We start from the raw sequence: 16,441 nt of genomic DNA, 5'->3' as shown, positions 1-16,441 counted from the left end.
CATTTAACAAATTTGCACTGAATTTCTAAATCCAAGATATTGATGAACATTGCAAATAAGTGGTCCTAATACCAATCCCTTGAGCACTATGGGGAGGCGCTGGCATAGCAATATGCAGGACTAGAGATCCAGAGTAATGTCCTGTGGTCCCATGTTCTAATCCCACCATAGCAGATGGTGAAACTTGAATTCAATAAAAATCTGGAATTAAAAAGCCAATGATGACCATGAAACCATTGCCAATTGTCGTAAAAATCCATCTGTTTCACTAATGTCCTTCAGCAAAGGAAATCTGCCATCCTTAGCCAGTGTGGCCTACACTTGATTCCAGACCCCCAAGGCAAGCCACTCAGTTCAAGGGCAATTAGGGATGGACAACAAATGCTGGCTCAGCCAGCAACACCCACATCCCAAGAACAAATTTTTTTTTTTTTTTTTTAAATCCCACTCTACTCCAAAATCTCCAGAAAATATATCCGTTTTCTAGTCTTTCAAATTTCTAATCTGTTCTCAAATGTAAAGTCATAGAGATTCAGGATATACCTGAACAAATGGCCTTTTATGTAGATCGGTGTCAAATGCCTTTGTGTGTCTAGGTACACGACACACAGTCCAACTGCGACTGATCTCAAGTCAAAAAAGTCAAGGATGGTTGGGCAGATCTTTCCTTTTTGAATACAGATTAACTCTTTAGATTATTGGACAAACCATCCTCAATTTACTCCAGGTAATCAGTTTTATTATTTTTACAGAGCTACACAAATCAATGGAGATCATAGCAATCAGTATATTAGTCTCAAACTGCAAAGTTTGTACCTTAAAATAAACACACATTATTATTTGTATTAGGATTTATTGGAACATTTGACAGAGTTAGGAAATGTACATTTCCACAATAACAACGCAAATATTTGTGGGAGCCATGGTGAAATATTACATTTGTACTTGATTTGGCTATTCATCAACAAATTTTTACATAGCAAACAAAATCAGGAAAGCGACCATTAAACAGAAGAGTCCCATAGCTTCAGACAAGGCAAATCCAAGTATAGCATACGAGAATAACTGCTGCTTCAGAGATGGATTTCTACAAGAGAAAAAAAGGCATAATTAAATTCTAAACTGTAACCTTGTACCTCGAAGTCTCAATTTTATATACTCAACTGAAAAGTAAAACTATTGTTTATTTACTATTTGCTGCATGTGATCACAGCATTAAAAATGTACCAAAGGTGATAGGATATCTATTCACACAAAGTCCAGATGAGGGCTGTCCCCAAATTCAGGTATTCAATCATAACCTCAAGCTACTCTTGCAAATTGCCACAACAGTGGCATAAGCTTCTTGGTTTAGGAATGTTGCAAGATGAAAATGATACATTTTTAAAAAGAGAAAATAAACTCTGCAGTGTTCTATTAGATGCGCAAACTACTGTATTACATGTATAAAGGCAGAAATCTCTTGGTTAAACTGTAAAATATTTCTTTGTATTCAAGAAAGTGGGTGTACTGATTTATTTAATGGAAGGTCTGGAAAGGAAGCAAATCTTGAATTTAGCTCAGTTGGCTGGACAGCTGGTTCGTGATGCAAAATGAGGTTAACAGCATGGGTTCAATTCCCATACTGCGGAGGTTATTCATGAAGGACTGCCTCTTGTTAGTTAAATCACCACCCGTCAAAGGACAGCCTATTGTCATCTGGGACTATGTCGATTTGATTTTCGGGGGTGGGGCTGAGAATTTCAGAAATCTTATGGCACAAGAGGAGAAATCATTAGAGATTTTGTATCTTTGTTACGTGATATTGGATTGGATCCAGAAGAAAGCAGTGCCACCAGAGGTGGCCTATAGAAGAAAGGCATTGAAGGAGAATGGGATGTTGCTGGTACTGAAAACAATTAGAGGGTTGAGGAAAAAATACAAGCTGTGGTAAAACGAGAAAATAATACAATCTTGGATTTAACAGAAAAGGAAAGATTAGAGATAGGGTGTTACCCAGAAAATAAATTAACTGAGTGACCTTTTCAATGGATTGGGGGGGGGGGGGGGGGGGGGGGGGGAAAGAGAGAGAGAGAGAGAAAGAGAGAGAGAGATCAAGAATGCTGAAGGAATAGTGCCAGTAATGAAGGATTGCAACAGGTTGTAGAGCAGAGGAAGCAGGAGTCGATCAAGGCGCAAGTCATGGACCGTGACCACAGGATGGGGGGGCGAAGCAAGGAAGAAATGGGGCATACCAAATGGTACAAGCAGCTGTGTAGGTTACCCTGATTTTGAATATAAAATTGTCCAATTCTTCACTTTAAATGCCAGAAGAGATTAGACGGAAAATGTCTAACCCTAATTTTTACCATTACTACCGAGTTACTACCATTCTCCAGGAATTGGTCAGAGAAGGAGCAGTATAACTGCACATTACTTTGCACATGACCCCGGGCATAACATTTGATGGCGTGGCAACTGAGTCGGATTGCCACTCTGCTTGAAATTGCTTACCTGGAAATCTAGGGGATCCCATCTTGCCCAGCCTTTCAGCTCAAGCTGGGTGAGATCCATGTAGTTCTGCGTGCCCCCTGGTCAAGGGCAACTCCGTCAAAAGTAGATAAACTAGCTGCTATAAACCAGTTAAAATTAATGGTATTTGACAAGAAAGATGAAGTATGGAGGGGGGTTGGAGTTAGGCCCGGGGGAAGGATGCAAGAGTAGGGGGCTATACGAAAGATGAAGAGCTGTGTAGAAAATGCAAACAAGGACAGATTGGCGAGGAGACAAGTGTCAGCGGAAAGATAACTCAAGTCTTAAGATCAAAGGGTGTCCATTTATGGGTGGAGGAAGTCAATAAGAGCACAAGATGAGGGTGGTATGGTCAGGAAAGTTGGGTAAAGGCTAGTGCAGGTGGGAAATTGAAGATGCTATGAAAGAGTTGTTCAATGGAAGAATTGAGGGAAAACAACAGTGAAGAGATTCACCGCGCAAGGCATTTTGTACACGATAAGGAAAATCTTGCAGCGAATGTGGGATAAGTGACAGCGGAGACAGTATTTGAATATGAACAAGTGTCAGGGATAAGCCAACACTGAGTTCTGGAGATCAGTGCCAAGCCATCACTATGGTCTTCAGTAGGAGATATGGTAGAAAGTAAAACCAGGAACAATAATTTTCACATGATTCATAGTAAGTCAGCTTTTGGTCAGGTCCAGGATACCTCCTTCAAGGTTGCAGATGGGAAGGCCTTGTTCCAATGTGTGTAAAATTTGTAGGGCGATGCAGAGAAACTGGCAGTTTATAAAAAAAAGGTTGTGGGCTGAGGATAGGGGGCGATGGCAGGAGGCTAAGGGAAATTTATTGCATTGAGCCAGTCAGATAAGTAATACACCATCTGAAGAGATGTCAGCGCTATGGGTGACTACTGGGATATAATATGCAGCATGTGCCACAAATGATATGGGTAACAATGCCCAGATAGAGAAGTCAAAGGCCTGTTCAGCATGGATGAGTGCCTGGGTTGACAGTGAAATAATTAAGAGAACAAGGAGCCGCTGCAGGCTATGGTTGGCAGGGCTTGGCAAGAGTGGCAAAGACAGAAAATGGAAGGAAGGGAAGGGAAGCAACTGACGTGGAGAACATGGGTAAAAGAGCAATACAATGGCTTGGAGTAACAGCAATTATGCAGAGAATTTAAAGAGGGGATAATGTAGCACAGGTAATTTTTTTTAAATTACAAGATTTTTGGGAAGAAGTTAATTGCATGAATTGTTTAATAATACTACCATTCAGAAGTTGTAAAAAGAGTAGATTTGGTTGAAGAATCTATTCATAGTAATTTAAAACTGATCTAGCACATACTTCCAAGAAACAAAAAATAGAATTGCAGGGGGCTTAAAATGTGCACTTATATAAAGCTGGATCGGACTCGAAGTGATACACCAACATAAGTTCCTGGGTAACCTTGCTACTTGATCTAGGAAACTCTTGATCCATTCCTATGCTAAAAAGCTCTTTTTCAAGCATTCTGTCATCAGATAGTTCATTTCTCAAACTGGCCATGATAACTCATAAAACATTGATGTCTTTTTCATTTCATGATTGGCAGTGCAAAAATTATCGTGCACTTGTTTTTGTAATCATCACACTCACTCATTCTTAAAACTATATCAAGGAAGCAACAGAATTTAGAAAGCAAGTGGTTGTGGGAGAAAGTGACTGGATGCACCACCAATATATATTACAACTGAAATCAACCTTTCTGAAAATGACTTTCATCTTATCATTTCCTACATTACTTAGTTTATTTGTAGGTTCCAATCTGTAGTTTATTTTTACCTCAGCTGCTGTAAATTGCTTTCAGTATCTTCAATTTCTATTTTTTAGTTTCTTTCTTTCCTGTCTGACATACCAGCACTTTTTCCTGGATTCAATGAAAGCCACATAATCCACGATCACTAAGACCAAGAAAGAAGACTAGGTAAATTTAGCAGCAATTAGGTGCTACCCATCTGAAATTTTCAAAAACCTGAAGACTTTAAGAGGAAAGGGAGAAGAAAGGAGAGAAGGGCTACTACAGTTGAAGTTCTGGGAGGGAAGGGTTTGAAGAATCAGTGCATGTAGGTGAGTTTAACAGTGAGACAAATAAGAGTATTTGATAATATATTATGCAGATGATTTCAGTTGGGAAATCACAATCATCCAGCAGCTTCTGTTAAAAATGCATGTGTCAAGTTTGGTTGATGGAAGGATCAGCTGCAATGCCCCTTTCGGTCCACAATACCTTAGCAAGGGTCAACACTTTCAGGAATAAATGAAAAATATAATGGACAATTTTCTACAACATAACCGGTGTTCATGAAGGTCCTATTACGTGCAGGCTATTTTCATGAAAATATTCTGAATACGCCGAGCATGTTAAGATTACCTGGCGTAGCCAATAATAAGACTACCAAAAACGGTTCCAATTCCAGCCCCAGAACCTGCCACTCCGACTGTGGCAGCTCCAGCACCAATAAACTTTGCAGCAGTATCAATATCCGCCCTTGTAGCACTTGTCTGAAGCTCTCTGAACACTTCTTGAATAAATGAATTCTTGCTCTGCGTCCTTCTCAAAAGTGTTGTGTTTCCCTAGAATTAATTCAGAAATAGGCATTTTTAAAATGGTTTTCTATACAACGAATAATTTGAAACTTTTACATGTAGTATGCACTTGCTGTCAACATCGCACGTGATGATTTTTGAGGAACACGCAACTCGACATTTCTAATAGAAAACCCCTGGTGGTGAGATTTATACACCTCGCACCACTTCTCAGGGTGCAATGCAGACTTTATGCATCAGGGAAAAGAATCCCCCCCCCCCCCACAACGTTGCCCGCCATTACAGATTGACAAGCCTTCTTATAGATGATGGCATGCTACACTTACCTTGCCCTTTACCTCAGCAAGTCTCTATCTAGGTTCTCCATGCTTTACATCTACCTCGGTGCCATTTTACTTGAGTTTGTCAGCTGCAATGTCCTGTTTTCACAACCCCATTGTGGACACGGGTTGATCACCCGTCAAACCTTTGGCTTTGTATCTATCCTCCCCCTTCTACAACCACCCCTCTAAGTGAGCTCCTCCTTCTGCGGTAATTTCCCAGCACTGCTAACTGGAATTTTTCTTTAAATCTATTTTTAATGCTATAAGATTTAAGAAAATAAGTTGTTGATTTGTCAGGAACCAGCAACAGGGAATAAGCTTGAGGGAGACGACATGCTCAAACATTTCCTCATCTCCATCTCTGGTACAGGTATCCTTGTTGGATTCTGGTCATTCTCTTCGATAAAGCTCTCCCTCAAATCCAAGTTTGAGTGTATCCGGTGCATAACTACCTTAACCCTCCATTGCAGGATCTAGCTGAATCAGATCAGTATCAAAATGGGCTTTTCTCTCCTGTCAATATCACCAAGTAGTCCAGAATCACCTTGGAGAATAAAGATAGACCCCATACCCCTTCCAACCTCACCCCTCATAAATGAGAGGAGCTAATGGACTTTTTGGGTCATCACAATAGAGACCATTCATTCATCCACCTCAGCTGTTTCCTCCACTTTCCCTGGATTAGTAATCAGGCCCTCCCTGCAAGAAACCCTATTCCTTTCCCTAGTTTTTTCCTATCCCCATCTATTACTAAATTACAGTGAAAAAATCTTGCAGCAAAGGAGGTCATTCAGCCAGTTGCAACTGTGTCAGCTCATTGAACTGTGTCAACTATTCAATTTAGTCCCACTCCCCATTTTCCCCATAGCCCTACTATTTAGTCCTCCAAGTACATCTCGATAATCTTTTGAAAGGTTATCGACTCGGATTCCACCAGCCTTCAGGTAGTGCACCCAGATTTCAACAACCCTTTGAGGGGAATAAACTAATTTTCTCTCTAATTCTTTTCTTATTTTAAATGTATGACTTTTCTTGCCAAACAAAACAGTTTCTCCCTACTTGCTCTTTAATTTTGAATACCTCTTTTAAATTTCACCTTAATCTTGGGAATAATTCCAGTTTGTTCAATCTTCCCACATTACTGAAGTTCTTGTTTCATTCTTATCTATCCAAGCACTAATGGCTTCTCTTCCTAATTCTGCATCATTACCTTGTGTGCCCCAAGAATCTATCCTTGGCAACAATTCTATTTCTCATCTACATTCTGCCCCTCAGCAACATCATCCAAAAGCACAAACTTACTTTTTACATGTACGGTGATGACGCTCAGCTCTACATCACCATCACCTCTCCTGTTGCTAAATTATCAGACTGCTTATTTTTTTAAAAATAAATTTAGAGTACCCAATTATTTTTTCCAATTAAGGGGCAATTTAACATGGCCAATCCACCTAACCTGCACATCTTTGGGTTCTGGGGGTGAAACCCATGCAGACACGGGGAGAATGTGCAAACTCCTCACAGACAGTGACCCAGGGCCGGGATTCGAACCGAGGTCCTCAGCGCCGTAGGCAGCAATGCTAACCACTGTGCCACCGTGCTGCCCCTCAGGCTGCTTATCTGACATCCAGTACTAGATGAGCAGGAATTTCTTTAATTAAATGTTGGAAAGACTGAAGCCATCGTAGGTCCAAACTCTGTTCTCTGGTAACTGACTCTGTCCCTCTCACTGGCAATAGTTAGTAGGATGAAGCAAATTGGTTCGCAATCTTGGTGTCACATATGATCCAAAGAGAAGCTTTCCGGTGCCAACTGCATATTTTCACATCTACAACATTGCCCAACTTTGCCCTGTCTCACCTCAGCGGGTGCTAAGAGCCTCATTAATGTCTTTGCTACCTCTGGACTTGACTATTTCAATACATTCCTGGTTGGTCTCCTACATTCTAGCCTTCATAAACTTAAATACATCCAAAACTCTGCTGCCCATAACTCAAAGAAAGCTGTTTCCCAATCATCTTTGGGCTCGCTGACCAAGCAACACTGATTTTAAAATTCTCATCTGGTTTCAAAATCCTCCCCATCACTGTATTCTCCTCCAGCTTCACAATCCTTCGCGACATCTACACTCTTCTAATTTGGATCTTTTGTGCATTCAGAATTTTAATTGCTCCATCACTGTGGGTGTGCCTTCAGTTGCCTTGGCTCAGGTTCGTCAATTCCCTCCCTCCAATTTCTGCCTCTCTTGCTCCCTTTCCTGATTTAAGGCACTACAGTAAACCCACCTCTTTGAACAAGCTTTTTGTAATTTGACTTAATATCTCCTTCTGTGGCTCACTGTCATACCGTTTTATACTTCTGTGAAGCTCATTATATTAAAGTTGCTATGTAAATTGTTGTTGTTGACCCTCATTCCCAGTAAGAACTTGGTAAACCGCCTCAGTATCCTCCAAGTCCTAGACACCCTTGTTAAAAATTGCAGTAACGTTGCATTAAAAATTACATAAGAGCATACAAATTAGGAGGAGCAGACCACTTAGCCCCTCGAGTAACCTCTAGCATTCAAGTAGATCGTGGCTGATCTGATTGCAACCTCAACCCACATTCCTGCATACCCTTGTTCAGTAGTCTGGACGGGACATGTGCACACAGGTGCAATACTTTTACCAAGGTACTGATAAATATTAAAATCCTCTAACATACCTGGAAGGGTAAAACCTATAGTTAGATTTGTGTAGGAAAAAAGCGTTTGTTTGTTGGGGGTTGGTTAAGTTCCAACAATGTTTCTATTGCGCTTTAGAGAGAGCTATAGCATGAAGAATAAAGAAAAGGCATAAACAGGTGGGTGTTGCTTAGCAACTGGGGCCTTGTATGGTAGAGAAGCTTAGCTTCAAATGAATTTGTTGGCAGTTGAAAATGGCACCGAGAGAGAATGTAGCTCTCACAGCTCTGCGAGTAGTTGGTTTAGAAGGCTAGAGAGGGAACATCTCTCTTGGCTCTGCCAGAAGAAAAGCCATACCATGGAGTATTGGTTAAGAAAACAAGTGCAGAGATCTGAAGAGTAGCTACTTAAGGAAACTAGAGAAATAAAGACAAGTTGCCAAGAGGTCTGAAGAGCGCTGTTCGGTAAAGACAGACTGAGCTGAAAAAAAGGCCGAGATGACAGAAAGATATCAGGAGTGATTTTCAGGTTTCTGATATTTTACTACAGCCTGTGGAATGCGAGTGTGTCAATGAGACCATTGTAGCTTAGTTGTATTTTGTAATCAATGTTAGATTTTGAAATCTGTAATTGTTAAACTTAGGGGGAGTAAAGGAGTATTGTATAATAATCTAACTTTTCATGTTTAATAAATGATTTTTGTTGTTAAAACTAATTAGGGGTCCTGTGACCTTGTTCCTCCAAGTTTTATTTTAAAAAGTTAGTCTTTTGAGCCAGGGTTCCATTCTGGGATCTTCTCATCCAGTTATAACATCAAATGGGATTGTATAAAGATCATGATAACCAATCAGCCTGTTTTGTTATTACTTTCTGCCTGCCATTGTTCTTTCATGCATTCCCCAACAATACATGCGCTTTTCAAATTCAATTCTCATGCACAAATTCAAAGACTGAACCATTGTATCATACAGTTGATAGTACAGATCAGAACTGTATTAAACCAATTGAACAACTGTTTCAGAACACTATAAAACATCGAGTCTCTATCTAAACAAATATTTAAATTCCACAGTATTAAAATGTTCTTTCACAGTTAACCAGTATTGCAGACTGAAGGACTAAAGAAAAATCATGTTTTGGGGGCTTTAAACTCAACACTACTTTTAAATTTCAATTACCATTATAGATAGAAATAAATAAATCACGATTCATCCAACTGTGATTTTCATGTATCATTATTGTATAACAGGGAAGAAAAATCAATTAAATGCAAACTTTGCACTTTTTTTGTCTTTAATTATAAACTTTAAATATTTGAAGAATTTTAAGTATATCTTCTAAGAACAGATTTGACACCACGTCTGTTCTTAGAAGCCAATAACATATTGGATGTCCTATCTTGAGCACCCTAATTTTGGTTAGTTTGCAGATCTACAATTACAATTCTACATACATATGATTCTAAAATCTGGTTATAGGGCAGCATTATCAGAGGACACACAATAAGTCTTTGGAACATAGGTATGTGAGAAAAAGAGAAATTTATAAGATAAAATACTAAATTACATTAAAGTACTCGAGGACCACAGAAACTTTTGCAGTTTTATTATTTTTTTTGAAATAAAGAAAACAAATTAATCTTCAGGCAACATAAAACTTTAATGGAGTTGAAAATCGGAGTTAAGAAATATTAATGTTCCCACAGGTGCAGAATACAAGTAATTCAAATTTCATTTTTGGCATGAATGAACAGACCAACATATCTGGTCAAAAGGGGAGTGCACCATTCTACTGGCAATCTGTATTCTCACACAGGAAATTTTCAGTGTTAACAAGTGGCTTGTTACCTTCAAATATTTGTGTAAGTACAGCAAGTACAATTTATTTCACATTAAATTTGATGACTCAATTTATTCAGATACATGTGTTGTCTAGTAATTCTGCAGCCTATATTCCATTCTACCAGACGAACTCTCAACTATCTAAATCAGAGCCCATCATCAGATTGAGTAGTTTTATCAGCGGTGGGTTTTATGAGAATCCTATGAAAAAAGTACTAATTTTCTGTTCTCTTCTGAAGTATCATGCCCGTTAACAAATAATAAGTAAACATAGTTTTTGTTGTGCAATCATGGTATTTCTAGTGTTTCCTCATGAGCAGCCTTGCAGTGGAACAGGGGCATTCGAAGAAACCTATCACATATCATCATTGAAACAGTAAAAACAATATCAATCAAGCATATCTTCAAATGTTTGCACTAAGAGTGTGGGGGAGGGGAACCAGTGGTGGGTAAGATGCGAGGTACCATGGGGGGGCTAGTTCACGGAAGTAAAGTAGGGGCAGACTGTTGACGGGTGATGACTGTAGTTTCCCCAAGGGCAGGCCAGGGGTGGTGCGGGACATGGTCTAGGAGAGGTTATGGTTGATTAGCATGGGAGGGGGGCAGGTTGCCCCCCGACCAGGCTGGTCACATGGACCTTTCGGGGACTGAATGGGCCAGTCAAAAGGGCCCGTGTTCGGGCACTTGAGGCAACTGAAGGCGGACATGGCTATGTTGCAGGAGACACATTTGAAGGTGGGGGATCAGATCAGGTTGAGGAAGGGATGGGTTGGACAGATGTTCCATTCGGGATTAGACTTTAAAATGAGGGGGGTGGCAATCCTGGTCGGATGGAATTTGAGTTGGGGAAGAGAGAGGCAGACTGAGGGGTAGATATATTTTGGTTATTGGGAAATTGTAGGGAATGGCGTGGTATTGGTAAATATATATGCCCCAAACTGGGATGACGTTGAGTTTGTTAAGACGGGTGCTGGGGAAGATCCCGGACCTGGACCCACATCGACTGATTATGGGGGGAGATTTCAAGACAGTCCTGGATCCTCGGCTGGATCAGTCGAGTACCAGGTCTGGGAAGGTACCAGCGATGGCGAAGGAGGGTTTATGGAGCGCATGAGGAGGGGTTGATCCGTGGAGATTTGGGAGGCCAAGGGGTACGGAGTTTTCATTCTACTCCCAAGTTCACAAGGTGTATTCCCGGATAGACTTCTTTGTATTGGACAAAACGCTGCTGGCTGAGGTGGTAGATGCTGAATATTCAGCAATTGTGGTGTCAGACCACGTCCCGCACTGGGTAGACCTGCAAGTTCGCAAAGAAAAGGCCCAGTGGAGGTTAGATGTGGGGCTGTTCGCAGAGGAGGTGGGATATATAAAGATCAATGAAACAGGTGAGGTTTCGGCTGGGGTGGTGTGGGAGGCAGTGAAGGCGGTTATTAGGGGGGAACTCAGCTCAATTCGGGCCCATATGGAGAAGGCGGAGCGAGTGGAGTTGGACAGGTGGCTAGGAGGTATGCGGAGTCCCTGGATGAGGGGCTTCTGAAGGAGCGGCAGAAACTGTAGCTGGAATTTGGGCTCCTGTCCACAGGTAAGACGGAGGGATAATTTCAGAGGGTAAAGGGGGCGATCTATGAATATGGGGAAAGCCAGCAGGATGCTAGCGCATTAGCTAAGGAAACAGGAGGCAGCGAGAGAGATTGGGAAAGTAAGAGATACAGGGGGGTGGAAGGGGTTGGTGATTTTGGATCCGGCAGGGGTGAATGGTTTGTTCCTGGAATTTTGCAATGGATTGTATAAATCGGAACCCGCCAGCCGGGGAGGAGGGGATGAAGCGATTTCTGGGGGGGGGGGGGGCTGGAGTTTCCGAGGATAGATGATGGGTTGGTGGAGGGTTTGGGAGCCCCAATTGGGCTGGGGGAGGTTATAGACGGATTAGGTGCGATGCAAACGGGTAAGGCCCCATGGCCTGACGGATACCTGGTTGAGTTTTGTAAAACGTTTTCCAGGCTGTTGGGGCTCCTGGTAAAGGCTTTTAATGAGTCCAAGGAGCTGGGAGTGCTCCCCACAACGTTATTGCAGGCATCGATTTCCCTTATTTTGAAGTGGGCTAAGGATCCAAAGAGTTGTGGATCTTATAATCCAATCTCCCTGGTAAATGTGGATGCGAAATTGCTGGCAAAGATCTTGGACATGCCCATAGAGGATTGTGTTCCAGGAGATATAGGGGAGGATCAGACGGGATTTGTGACGTCCGACTTAGGCGTCCGACTTAGGCGGCTCCTAAATATAATAATGATGCCTGCGGAGGGACGCGAGGTTGAGGTGGTGGTGGCTATGGATGCAGAAAAGGCCTTTGATCAGGTGGAGTGGAAGTACCTGTGGGATGTCTTGGGAAGGTTTGGGTTCAGGTAGGAATTTGTGGATTGGGTCCAGGTCGTTATATCAGGCACCGGTGGTGAATGTAAGAACCAACCGGGTTTGATCAGTGTATTTTAGTGTCGACAGGGGGGCAAGGCAGGGGTGTCCACTCTCCCCACTACTGTTTGACCTGGCCATAGAGCCTTTGGCAATGGCACTGAGGGCATCGAAAATTTGGTGGGGGATAGTAGTGGGGGGGGGGAGGGGGATGGAGAAGAGAGCATAGGGTCTCACTCTATGCGGACTACTTGCTCCTATATATAACAGACCTGTTTTTGGGAGGAATTTGGCCGGTTACAAACTAAACATGAGCAAGAGCGAGGTCTTCATGATCCAGGCAAGGGGGGAGGAGAGGAGACTGGGGGAGTTACCGTTTAAAGTGGTGAGGAGGAGTTTTAGGTATCTGGGGATTCAGGTGGCAAGCGACTGGGGTCAGCTGCATAAACTAAATTTGGGCAGGGTGATTGAGCAAATGAAAGGGAACTTCCGTAGGTGGGACATGCTCCCGCTATCATTGGCGGGGAGGGTACAGACTGAGAAGATGACAGTCTCAGTGTCTCCCAATCTTCATCCCCAATGCATTTTCTAGGAAGATGAACGCTGCGATCTCGGGTTTTATGTGGGCCGGGAAAGCCCGGAGGGTGAAGAAGGTCCTTCTTGAGTGGGTGCATGGTGAGGGGGGCTTGGCCCTTCCGAACTTTATTAACTAATACTGGGCAGCCAATATTTTGATGATTAGTAAATGGGTAGTGGGGGAGAGGTTGGTTTGGGAACAAATGATAGCGGCATCTTGCAAGGGCACGAATCTGAAGGCTCTGTTAACGGCACCTCTGCCGTTCACGTTGACTCATTACTCCACAAGTCCAGTGGTAGTGGCAGTCCTGAGATTGTGGGGGCAATGGAGGCAACACACGAGACTGGAGGGAGCCTCAGTATTGTCACCGATCTGTGATAATCACAAGTTTTCTCCGCAGATGGGAGTTTTAAGAGGTGGCAGCGGGCCGGGAAATTGAGAGATTTAGGGATCTCTTCATTGACGAAGGTTTCCCGAGCCTGGAGAAGCTAGGGGAGGAGTTTGAGTTATCTGGTGGGAACGGATTCCGGTACCTGCAGGTACGGGATTTTGACTGGAGGCAGGTTCCAAGCTTCCCTCGCCTCCCTCTAAGGAGACTACAGGATGTGATGTCTAAAACAGGGCTTGGGGAGGAGAGGGTCTCGGAAATATATAAGGAAGTAACAGAGTGGGAAGTGGTCCCAATCGGGGAGGTGAAGAGGAAGTGGGAGGAAGAGTTGGGAAGAGAGTTGGAAGTTGGGGTATGGGAGAAGGCCCCGAGGAGAGTCAATGCATCCTCGTCGTATGCCAGGTTCAGCCTGATCCAGTTCAAGGTGGTCCACAGGGCTCATATGACTGGCCTGGATGAAGAGGTTTTTTTGAGGTGGAGGACAGATGTGAGCGGTGCAGGAAAAGTCCGACGAGTCGTGTACATATGTTTTGGGCTTGCCCGAACCGGAGAGGATTTGGCAGGGATTTGCAGATGTCATGTCAGAGGTCCTGGAAGGGAGGGCGACTCTTGAGTCCAGAAGTGGCAGAGGGACTCAGAGCCTCCAAAGTCAGAGGTGTGGGTCAGTGACATGGCAGGGTTTCTCAGGCTGGAGAAGATTACATTCGTCTTAAGGGGTTCATTATAGGAGTTCACTCGGAGGTGGCAGCCATTCTTTGACTTCTTTAAGGAAAATTGACTGTCGGAGGGGGGGGGGAATGGCAAGGTTGTTAAGGGTCTGATTCGACCTCATGCAAGAGAGTGCATAGGAGGTTTACAAGAACGTTGCCAGGACTAGAAAAGTGTCGCTACGAGGAGAGATGAGAGATAAGATAGGTTGGGAGTATTTTCCTTGGAACAAAGAAGGCTGAGGAGTGATATAATTGAGGTGTACAAAATTATGAGGGGGAAGAAAGGACAGGATAAAATTGTTTCTCTTGGTGAAGAATTCTAGAACCAAGAACCAAGGGACATAGATTCAAGATAAGCGGCAGAAGGTGTGGAGGGTTCATGAGGAAGAACCTTTTTTACTCAGAGGGTAGTGGTGTCTGGAATTCGCCACCCGAGTTGGTGGTGGAGGCAGAGATCCTAATCTCTTTTACAAAGTACCTAGATCTGCACCTTAAGTGCTCTAAGCTACAGGGCTACAGATCGGGTACAGGAAGGTGGAATTAGAAAGGGCACCTTGGTGTCCTCAGGCTGGCATGGACAAGATGAGACAAATGGTGTCCTGTACTGTAACTTTTCTGTGATTCTAACGGTCTCTATGCTTGGGTAACTTTTGGATACTTAGCAGCTTGCGCAGGTTGGCAACACAGGTTGTCATCTGGTAATGCGAAACATTTGGTAACCTATAGTATTGTTGGAGATAAGCAACAAGTGGATAGATAATAAAATGGGAGGGACAAACTTTTTGAAGTATGCTGCTCAAACGCTTAACGCACAGTTAAAGCGACAAGTTCATTCACCTACCTTTTCAAACCGAGCCTCTGGTGTGAACATGACTGACATGGAAAGTGGTCTGTACAAAGCTCCAGATCCATAGCGAAGCTAATTAAGAAAAAAAGTAAAAAGTCACATATCTAAACACTTTTGTCAAGAATCCTTAAGTAACCCTGTACGTCAACAGGTTTATTTAAGCACTAAAACGTACATTGGTAGAAAACAGGTACTCTTCCACTGTTTCTCAGCTTTGTCGAGCTGAAAATACCATGTACAATACTTTCTAAGACTGTGAAAGGAAAGAAGGATTAAATACTTTCTCAGACTGTGGAAGAAAAGAAGAATGAGAACAGATTGTCAGTTCAAGATCAGTAACTAGAAATCAAAGCAGTTGTTTTCCTCATTATCAGAGCAGTGCTTAGAAAGTCTTGATAGAAGGGGGAAAAAGTGCACGTTTTTATTTTTAGAAATAATAATCTTATTGAAAATGAATTGTCATTTGGAGACCTGTGGATTAATAAATGACACTCAGCACAGATTTGAAGTAACAGAGGGTGGATGAAGATAGTGTGGTTGACGTATATATGGACAGTCAGACAGCATTTGATAAAGTACCACTTGTGGGATAGTAGCAATGTGGATGCAAAATTGACCAAGAGATAAAAAGCAGAGAGTGGTGGTGAACAATTGTTTTCAAACAGCATTAGTTCCCCAGGAGTTGGACTTGGGTTTTCAAATGACACAAAACCCATGAACAGGACAGTAACAGAGTTCAGGACATAGACAGGTGAAATGGCGGATGCAATTTAACCCAGTAAGAATGAGGAAAGTCAATATAAACTAAATGGTATAATTTTAATGGGATGTGGGAGTTGAGACACTTGGGGGTTTATGTACAGAAATCCATAGGACACATTGAGACAGTTGTTAAATAAAAATATGGAATCTGAGCTTCAGGCACAGTGCAAAAAATGAAATAAATTATGCTAAACATTAAAAAATTTAATTAGGTTCCCAATTTTGTATTAGGGCCAACTCTGGGCACCACACTTTCGTAAAGAAACCCTTGGAGAGGCTTCAGAGAATATTAGCGCCCAGGATGTGGGACTTCAGTTATCTGGATAGTCTAGAACAAATGAGCATATTATCCGCAGAGCAGAGGGAAGATCTAATAGAGGTGATCAAAGTCATCATGGGTTTGGAAGAGTAAATAAGGGAAGATGTTTCTAGTGGCAAAAGGATCAGTAATCAAAGGTCGCAGATTTCAGATAACTGTCGAAAGAACCAGCAGTGAAATCTGATTATTTTTAATGCAGTGAGTATGATTATCTGAACTAACTGAAAGGCTGATTCAGAGTCAATAATGTTTTTTTTAATAGAAATTTAGAGTACCCAATTCATTTTTTTCCAAAAACCAGCGCTGTGCAAATCCCGCCATCAGCCTCTGAAAACAGCTGGCGCCGGCGGGATTTCATTATATTTTTGTTTCCACAAATCTCCAGCCCGGATGGGCCGAAGTCCCGCCGACGTGACCCGTGAAATTCACAGTAGCTTTAAAACGGCGTCAACCATTGATGATGGTTGACGCCGTTCAGTGTGGGGGGGGGGGGGGGGGGGGGGGGGGGGGGGGGGGTG

General features: G+C 42.6%; 1 protein-coding gene across 3 annotated transcripts in view; it reads right to left on the bottom strand.

Annotated features, from left to right (window-relative positions):
- Positions 1–833: 833 nt before the first annotated feature.
- LOC119961884 (ATP synthase F(0) complex subunit C3, mitochondrial-like) overlaps positions 834–16,441 on the bottom strand; it is a 31,271-nt gene continuing 15,663 nt past the window's right edge. For 2 of the 3 annotated variants that reach the window (XM_038789348.1, XM_038789349.1), the window contains exons 3-5: positions 14,837–14,914; positions 4,910–5,112; positions 834–1,087 (exon numbers count right to left, since the gene is read on the bottom strand). In XM_038789348.1, the coding sequence (XP_038645276.1) occupies positions 973–1,087; positions 4,910–5,112; positions 14,837–14,914 (396 nt within the window). In that variant the 3' untranslated portion in view covers positions 834–972. Of the gene's footprint in view, positions 1,088–4,320; positions 4,440–4,909; positions 5,113–14,836; positions 14,915–16,441 lie in introns of all 3 variants that reach the window. The other variant, XR_005459762.1, reaches the window with a different exon arrangement.

This window comes from Scyliorhinus canicula, chromosome 2 (genome assembly GCF_902713615.1).
Source record: "Scyliorhinus canicula chromosome 2, sScyCan1.1, whole genome shotgun sequence".
NCBI lineage: Eukaryota > Metazoa > Chordata > Chondrichthyes > Carcharhiniformes > Scyliorhinidae > Scyliorhinus > Scyliorhinus canicula.
Note: the sequence above shows the minus strand (reverse complement) of the source record. Positions and strands in the feature narration are given on the sequence as shown.